The sequence below is a fragment of the Chrysochloris asiatica genome, unplaced genomic scaffold (genome assembly GCF_000296735.1).
Source record: "Chrysochloris asiatica unplaced genomic scaffold, ChrAsi1.0 scaffold00003, whole genome shotgun sequence".
Classification (NCBI taxonomy): domain Eukaryota; kingdom Metazoa; phylum Chordata; class Mammalia; order Afrosoricida; family Chrysochloridae; genus Chrysochloris; species Chrysochloris asiatica.
In genome coordinates this window covers 31,920,826-31,930,606 of record NW_006408521.1, presented here as the reverse complement: position 1 = coordinate 31,930,606, position 9,781 = coordinate 31,920,826, and the positions used below count along the sequence as shown (strand labels likewise).

Genomic DNA, 9,781 nt, shown 5'->3' with positions numbered 1-9,781 from the left:
GGAGCAGAAAGCCTCATCTTTCTCCCATGGAACAGCTGGTAGTTTCAAACTGCTGACCCTGCGGTTTGCAGCCTGATGCGTAACCACTACACTACCAGAACTCCAGGATGAAAACCACAGTGGGGATTCTGCCTTCCCCCACACACTCTGAAACTAAACTCTCTCTTGAAAACTTGTAAGTCAGTCACTTCGAGCCTTTACAGCCCCTCCCTCCATTTTAGGTACTCAATGTCTAAGTTGCCCATCCCTATCAACCCTGTGTACAGAGGTGGTGGGAGATGACCTTTGCTGTGAAGACTCCTTCCCTCTTGGTTGGTATTTTAAGCTTCTACATCCATAAGTATAGGTCAAGTTCATCAAATTGTGGTGATTTACACTTGTTTTCTTTATAATTTTTTTTTTTTTTAAATCTTCCTCTAGTTGAGTTCTGATCATCCAGCCATTAAAGCTAGGTCAAATGGTTACTATTCTGCAAGTTTGGGCTTTCTTGTGCCTTTCCCCTCATTTCATATCAGCTGGATGCTTCACTCTCAGCTCTAGCCCTCTGTGGCTATGTCCTTGTCCATGGGTTCAGGAGTCCCCAGGTCTCACCATACTCCAGGTCAATGAAAACCTATATAATGTGACCACTTCTTTTTGATTCAGTAACTTAGTTTATTCCTTCTATCTCCTTTGGATGCTTTCTACATCATTTAATACTTTACCCATAGAATCCCTCAACATTTCAAGTCAAGGCTTGGATTTTTTTCTTCAGTTGTTTCAGCTAAGAAATGCTGAACATGTTCTTTCCTTTTGGTTTTCTAATTGCAGGTCTTTGTACATGTCATTAGAATACTTGACTATGTCATCTCTAGCTGCCCTTTAAATTTTTCTGTTCAGCTTTTTTAACCTCCTATTTCTCCCATTAGCTTTTAATTTCTCTAAGCTCTAGAGCAAATTTCAGATTCACTTCTGACATCCATTTGGTCTTTTCTTTTTTTCCTGCCATCTTAATGACCTTTTTGCTTTCTTTCTGTGATATTCTTGATGTCATCCCACAACTCTTCTAGTCTTCAGTCATTAGTATCTAAGGCATCAAATCTGTTCTTTAGATGGTCTCTGAATTTGGGTGGGATATGTTCAAGGCCATATTTTGTTTCTTGTGGACTTGTTTTAATTTTCTTCAGTTTCAACCTGAACTTGCATGAACAATTGATGGTCTGTTCCACAGTCTGCTCCTGACCTTATTTTGATTGATCATAATGAGTTTCTATACCATCTTTTCCCACAGATGTAGTCAATCTAATGCCTGTGTATTCCATCTAGTGAGGTCTATGTGTATAGTCACCTATTATGTTGTTTTAAAAGTTATTTGCAAGGAATAAGTTGTCAGTCTTTCAAATATTTATCATGCGATCTCCAGCATCATTTCTATCACCAAGGCCATATTTTGCAACTACTGAACCTTCCTCTATGCTTCCAAACCTTGCATTCCAATCACCAGTAATTATCAATGCCTCTTGATTGTATGTTTGATCAATTTCAAACTGAAGAAATTGGTAGAATTCTTCAATTTCATCATCATTGGCTTTAGTGGTTGGTGCATATATTTGAATAAAAATGGTATTAAGTATGGGGTATGGATATTATGCTACCACACAGAGCATTGTACTTCAGGATAGAAGTTGAAATGTTCCCTTTGACAATGAATGTGACACCATTCCTCTTCAATTTGTCACCAGCATAGTAAACCATATTATTGTCTGATTCAAAATGGCCAATACCAGTCTGTTTCAGCTCACTAATGCCCAGAATATTGAGCTTTATGCATTCCATTTCATTTTTGAACAAATTCCAGTTTCCTAGATTCATACTTTGTACATTAATCATTCTTAATTCTGATTATTAATGCATGCTCACAGCTCTTCATTTTGAGCTTTGCCCCATCAGCCAATGAAGGTCGTAAAAACTTATGCCATTCACATCATTATGGTCAACTCTACTTTGAGGAGACAGTTTTTCCTTAGTCATATTTTGGAAGCTACCTGAGGAGTGCTCATCTTCCAGCACTCTATCTGACTATGTTCTGGTGCTATTGAGAATGTTTTCATCTTCTGGCAATATAGCTGACAGTGTTCCACTGCTACTCATATGGCTCTCAGTGTCTAAACATTCAGATGTAATCCTCCTCTCCTACTGAAGGTCCACTAAAATCTGCCCACTATGTGTGACCCAGCTGGTATTTAAAATACCAGTACACATGGTATGGTATCACAGTACCACACAAGCCATCACAGTACAACAAATTGACAAATGAGTGATGTTTTCAACTCATAGCATCCCTGTATCTTTAGAATCCTTCAAAGTGAGTAATTAGCAACATTTTAAGATACCACCAACACTGTCAACTAAAATGTAAATGTTAGAAATCAAAGTGAAATCTAAATAAGAGCCCCATTTCTGGATCTGTTATTTTGGTTCATAGTTTTTTGTTTTTTTCAAAGAATAGCAGTGTGCTGCTGAAGCTAAGTGCTATTGAGTCAGTTCCGGCTCAGAGTGACCCTGTAGAGAGTTTCCAAGGAGCAGCTGTTGGGTTTGAACTGCTGACCTTGTGGTTTGCAATCCAGTGCTGATCCGACAGTGCCACACCAGGAGTATATTTAGCCTTTCTATGGACAACACATCACTTTTTTGGGGGGTCAGTTAAACAAACAGCAAGGTTGGTGGTTCAAGCTCACCAGCTGCTTCTTGGAAACCCTATATAGGGTCACTATGGGTCGGAATCAACTCGATGGCAATTCACAACAACAACTAACAGATTGAAAATACTTTGAACAGCACCATCAGCATGCAGAATATCAAGCAACATATCAGAGACAAAAAAAAGTTGTTTTCAATCACTTAGAGAGATGTTATAACAAAAATAATCCTCTCCAAATGCTCCTTGGAGGCCAGGATGGCTAAGGACATATTGTCTGGAGGAAACAGTTGCTGGAGAAGGATGTCATGCTGGGTAAGGTGGAGGGTCAGAGAAAGAGAGGAAGACCCCTAACGAGATGGATCAGCCAGGTGGCATCATTGATGGCGTCAAGTGTGGCAGCGGTAGTGAGGTTGGCCCAGGATCAGACATTGTTTCGTTCTGCTGTGCATGGGGTTGCTATGAGTCGGTTCCGACTCCATGGCACCTGACAACAACAACAAGAGAGAATAATGTTCCAGAGAAAGGATGTAGCCAAGGATATTTCATTTTGGGGCACCCAGCTTGCATCATTGCCCCTCTTTCTACACAGAACCATGCACAAAATCACAAACTAGTTTCTGGGTGCCTGAAGCTGGGAGTAACAAGAACCCATCAAGATACCAAGAGGATGAGAAGGGTTTACATTAAATGACAATGAAAACATTACCTAAGTATTGAAACTAGAAGAAAAGACAATTTACAAAGCAATTTCATTCTAAGTGTTGAGACTCATTTTATTTTGATGGAAATCATTCAAACCAATGTCATGTAGAAGTCCAAAGTCTTTCTTTCATCAGCAAACTGTCCTGGTAAAAAATTGTCTATCAGAGAATGAGGATGCCAGCTGTGGGTCTGAAGCTTAATTAATTGATTATTCTTTCAGATACCTCAAACCAACTCATGAGATAAATCACATTCAAATAAATATAGAAAGTTTTATTACAGTCAGGGAGTTGGAGCCCCAAGCCTGTGTAGGCTGGCTACTCTGGAGGAACCCAGGAAATGCTTACAACGCACTATGAGGACACAGTCCTAGCTTATAACCTACTCCTAACTTCTCTTTCTGTTAAAACCACCTGTCAACAACAGTCAGAGATCAAAATCAATAATACTTCTGCATAGTCAAAACGCCTTAAGGACTGAGGCAGGATAAGGAAGTAGGTCACTGAATTTGGAAGCCTTTAACTTACATTTGATGAAATATCAGTACAATAAACTTCTCCAGTAAGTTTTTCTGATGTCATTCAGTGGTCTGAATGCTGACAATCAATGCCTCTAGCCTCATAATGAAACTGAAGAAACCTCACTCTCCAAAAATAAAATACACCTATGTGCCCCGGCCTGGGAAATTTGAAGTTTTCCTTACTTTGTTTTTTTTATTGTATCCTCAGTCCTAAACTCAGAGAAGTGTAGCTATGGTTGTATTCCTTTGTTGATAATGTACTGTGTTAGATTATAAGATGGGGGGAGGGTAATAACTGTGCCTACACCTCATAGGGCTATTGTGAGGATTTAGTGATTTATGATTGATATTACATATTAATGTCATCACATAAGAAGTACCTAGTGTAGAGCAACTTAATCACTTAATAAATGATCATCTCTTTTTATTACAGGATACATTATATAATATTAATACTTAATAATAAGTCTACTTGGGTTTTTTTCTATAGATCAAACTCTTTCTCTATGAAAGCCATGACATATAGTATGTTTCCCTCATTTTGACACAAACCCTATAAGTTGTAATCTGCTCCTTGAATGCTCCTCACCAGGATTCTGCCATGAAAACTGCTCCATACTTTAATCAATTTTTGCACTCCTTGCTTACTTCTAAGCCCATGAAAGCCCATAATTATTCATTTTAATAATATGCATCATCTATCTAGAACAGCCTGCTCTGACACTGTTATAGGCAAATGAGCAAAGAGGTAAGGAATTTGCGGGAAGAGATTAGTTGTAAAAGAATGCTTTTTGGCGTATAAAATGTCTGGGAGGAGATTTCCAGAAGTTTAATATTTAGACTGAAAATGGAGGGGTCCTGATATGAGCTAACCGCATTGTGTGCAATAGGTTCAGCAGATTTAATAATTCACTAGGAAGGGTGTTGCCTAGGATTTGTGGGCATCTGGAAAGGAGTAAATATGATGGACAACTTATGATGCCATTCTTCATGCCTTGCAATTGATCTGAATAATTAAAATTCAGAGTCCAGCCCAGAAAAGGAGCATATGGATAAAAAGTGACAAAACCCTGTAGCACATTAGCTTCTGGTTCAGCAAATATCCACTCGCCCACCCCACCCCACCCCCCGCCAGCCTCCAGGAAAGGAGTATGCTTGTCCACACTGTTAATATTTGCATTAGTCAATAAGCTGTCAGAGAACATTATTAGACAAAGCTAAGGTGTGGAATGTGCTCCTTTGCTTGAGTTGGTCCTTTGCACCCCGCCTTCCTTTCACCATGAGAAGAGCATGCATCTAAGATGATGAGCATGTGGAACAAAACTGAAGCCAGCCCACAGACAAGAGCCAAGTCCAGCCCAGATCAGCTGAACCTCAGTCAACTGCAGGTGTGGGAGACCAAAATAAATGCTTACTTCTGAATGCACTGAGATTTTCTGGTGGATTATTACACAGCATTATTATGGCAAGTTGACTAAAACAAATGCATAAGAAAAGATTGGGGATTCTGAGCCAGCCAAATTCTGGCACAAAAGGGAATCTCCTTCTTTCTCATTTGCAAATGCCAAGTTAAATTCCTAAAATGAGATGGTTGGGGTCCAAGTAGGTTCAGCTGGCTTTATAATCCTCATCCATTCTCTTATCTCGTATTTTAGCATTAGGTCCATCTTGAGTGCTTGATGCCATGAAAAGCTTTCATATTTTCTGCACCTTACTGACTGTTAGCAAGGAGTTGGGAATAACTGCATTCAAATGCCATGCTGGGGAAAAAACACTGGGGCATCCGTCAATGAATTGATTGATTGATCTAGTTACACAGTATTGACTATGTAACAAAATTATTCAAAGTACTTTACAAATGTTAGCTCAGTTAACAACTGGGATCAAACCACATAAATAAATTCTCACTATGTTTTATCAGACACATACAGTGAACATGCTTCCCACTTGAAAAAATATGATTTTAACAGCAACATACTAATGTATAAGGTGCTCTGGTAGTGTAGTGGTTATGAGTCTGGTTGTTAACCTCAAGGTCGGCAGTTCGAAACTACCAGCTGCTCCACGGGAGAAAGATGAGGCTTTCTGCTCCAGTGAAGATTTACAGCCTTGGAAACCCTATGCAGGGTCGCTATATGTCAGAACTGACTCATAACATGTAACCACCACCACTATAATAATGTATCAAATAATGATAAATGCTGTCAGGGGTTAAGTCAGTGATAGGAAAGTTGCTGTTGATTAAGAATGTATGAAGAACATGTGCTCTGATTATTTAGGTAGGACATTATACAACATTATGCAGTTAAACCTTATTGTTGTTGTTGTTGTAAAGTGCCCTCTAGTCAGTTCCAACTCATAGCAACCCTACATAGGGTTTCCCAGGAGTGGCTGGTGGGTTTGAACTGCCAACCTTTTGGTTAGCAGTTCAGTTCTTAACCTACAGCACTACACTACATTATTGCTGTTGTTGTTATATGCCGTGGAGTCGATTCCGACTCAGAGCGACCCTGTACAGGGTTTCCGAGGTTGTAAATCTTTATGGGAGCAGAAAGCCTCATCTTTCTTCAGCGGAACAGCTGGAAGTTTCAAACTGCTGACCTTGCTGTTCACAGCCCGATTCATAACCACTATGCTACCAGAGCTCCGTACACTACATTAGACATTATAATAATAATAATACAGTCAACAGCGAAATGTGGTACCAGTATTTCTCCTTTACATGAAAATGAAGACCAATAGACAAATCCCTTTATCAAAATCAATGGCATCCTGCTTTGTGCCACGCATTGCCTCTCCATTTACTTACAAAAAGGTGGCTGCACCTATTCTGTGTCAGGATGCTGGAAATAAAATGAATGAGATCAAGGTTCTTGCTCCTAAGAGCTCATGTGAAGGGATGAAAACATATGTGCAAATAAATAACTATTCCATTCTAGAGATATCAACAAATCCTCATAAAGCAGGGAGGGACTAGCTCTGCCTGGGAGTCAGAGTAGGCATGACTAAGAAGATGGGCATTTGAACTGGGTCTTGAAGGATGAATAGAAGGTTGTCATACAAAGAGGAGCAAGGCCTTTCCAGGGAGAGCATACACAGACTTTAGCCCATAGGTCAGAGCATCTCAATAGCCACACCAGGTACAGGTTACAGGTGTGTGCCAGAACAGTGATTCTACTATAGAGTAGGCAGCTGGTGCCCCTAGGTTAATCCCCTTCAGTCTTGAGCAGTCTTTTCCTCTTTTTCCCATGTGCCATAGACATGTTATTTTCTTTATGCACTGTGAGGTCAAAAATGTTGGGAAACACTGTCCCCAGGGTACCAAGAGTTGACAGGGATTTATAAACCAAGGGGTAACAAGACCAGCTTGGGATTTACTATGAGTTAGCTCTAATGGTGGCATCATGGCAGCCTAGAGTAGAAAGATTATCTGGAAGGAGAAGTAGAAGGTTTCAGTAGATTGTATTAAGTATTTGAATTAGAAGGGTCCTAGTCTACCCCAGGATGTCATGCTTGGCCATGAGGCTTGCTTCAGCGAGTGGAGTTTGCATGGAGGTGCCCTGGTCTTTTTCTGACAGCAGAAACTCAATGAGAATCTCAAGATCCCCCTATCTCACTCTTGGCCCTCTCTCCAAAGACCAGCACATCCCAGACAGAGCCAGCTCAGAATGGAGAGGATGCCAAGCAGGGCTGCAGCTGACCCTCAAAGGACAACAATGTGAGCAAAATAAATTCTTATTGCTGGGAATTACTGAATGTTGGAAATTATTTGCTACAAAGTAAGTTGTTTGTTACAGAGGCTAGTGTGCTAATTCAGGCTAGGAAACAGCTGGGCCTGAATCTCCAGTTGTCCCAGAGTCAGGAAATCATGCAACAGAGCTCCTAGAATGACTAAATCAGGAGAAAACTAGGCTCTATTCTCATGGCTCCCAATCAAGAGTCAGAGATTTCCTGGGGGATCTTTACAAGGAAGATGTCCAGCCAGGGCTGTCCTGAGCATATGTACCCAATGCTACATTCTGTAAACTTGTATCCAGTACTTATGTCGTCTAGGTGGGAAGAAGTTGACTTCCCATTAGTAAAGCTCATTTCTCGACTGCATTATGCTTATTACTCAAATGTTGGCTATCCCCTTTATCATCTATTTTGAGATTCCACTGCAAATAAATAAATCAGACTTAAGCATTGAAGAGCATGGTGGAAATGACTGCGGATTTCACTTAGAAGATGGGAGACAGGACTAACATTGCTTAGAAGACAACATGCCACTAGAAAAACAATACTAAATGAGGCTTCTCTCCCAGATTCTTTTCTCAGCTTCATCACTAAAACTTCTCTGTGTCCCAGAACCACTACCTTATGCCATTACTGAAGAGTATACTGGTGAGTATTCTGTGCTTCAAGTACACACTGTACAAGACAACTGGTTAAAGAAAACTATGAATCCCCGAAATCATTCCTAATGGTCCTGCCCGAAACCTGTTCCCTCTGAAGCAGTTTGCAAGTAGAAGAGATCTAGAACCCAGCTACCTAGCATATGGACTTTTACCACTAGTGGGGTTTAGGTTCACAATAAAAACCTAAAATCCCACTGCTTTGGAGTTGACTCTGACTCACGGTGACTCCCTGTTTGAGCAGAAGTACACCAGAGGGTTTTCTTGGTTATAATAGAATCTAAAGCACATTGCCAGACCTTTTCTTCTGTGATGCTGCAGGGTGGATTCTCACTGCCAACCTTTAGGTTAGCAGTGGAACATAAGCCATTGGTGCCATCCAGGGGCCTTAGGTTCACAATCGTGTTCAAGTGTTCTTTGACTATGTGATACATTTAACTGATGCCAACAGTCACTCACAACTTAATTTAACCAGGCTGATTTAAGCAATGTGTTCCTCTAAGTTGAAGCCCTCTTGCTCTGAAGGGACCATACTGACAAGTATGGTTGAGAACAAGGAACTGAGAGGTGACTGCCCTGGTGCATCTGAAACAGCCAAAAGCTGGAAGAGGGGTCCAGAAAAGGGGACTGAGAGAACGCTAAGGCAACCTTGTCCATTTCACAAGCTGGCCCGCAGCTAGCTCGAGAACAGCTTTGATTCTGTCAACGTAAGTCTTCTAAAACCTATGTACACCACAAACTGAAATCTGAAGAATCCATCTTTGGAACAGTTTGTGACAGTCAGAATTGCAGACAGGTGTTCCTGCCCCTTAACACATACTACTGACGAGGGTTTACCTTTTGGGTAAGGTCACTGGCTTCATTGATGTATCGATCTCGCTCCTTTTCCAGTTGAAAGATGATCTTTCTTTGTTTCTGAGCCTCTTCCTTGTAATTCTGGATTTCTTCCTCCAGGTTCCTCTTGGCTTGTTCATGGAGCTTCACCAGGTCTATCTGCTTCTGGGTCGCACTGACCGCCTTAAGCATGTTCTAAAAATAGGGACAACAAAGTAGCCACATTACTCATAATGTTGAGGAATTTTTTTTTTTTAGACCCTGCCTCATGTCCCAAATAATTAGATATATTGTCTTTTGGATGAATAAAAATAATTATATTCCTCCCCAGCTTATTAAGATGTAAAAATTTTAATTTTTCACAACATACTTTAAATGTGCTTATAAATGAGCTACATGACCACACCATCCCTAAGAAGCAGGCAATGTATCATTTCCATTTCAGGAAAAGGAAACTAAGACTGAAAAGGGTTAAGCTACCTGCTTAAAACGTCTAAGGTCATATGTCGGGGACCCGCCTCGACATAGGGGTACGGTTCACGAGGATTTGGTTCACGAGGAGGGGAGATCCAGCGGCGATAGGGATAGCAAAAGAATACACAGACAAACAGAAGGAGGGAGACAATGAGGCACCCCAAAGCCAGGGTGGAT

General features: G+C 40.7%; 1 protein-coding gene across 1 annotated transcript in view; it reads right to left on the bottom strand.

Moving 5' to 3' along the window:
• CCDC147 (coiled-coil domain containing 147) overlaps window positions 1–9,781 on the bottom strand; it is a 153,675-nt gene that overhangs the window by 102,279 nt on the left and 41,615 nt on the right. Inside the window, exon 9 of the mRNA XM_006831481.1 lies at window positions 9,134–9,325. Coding sequence (XP_006831544.1) covers window positions 9,134–9,325 — 192 coding nt within the window. The remainder of the gene's footprint in view (window positions 1–9,133; window positions 9,326–9,781) is intronic.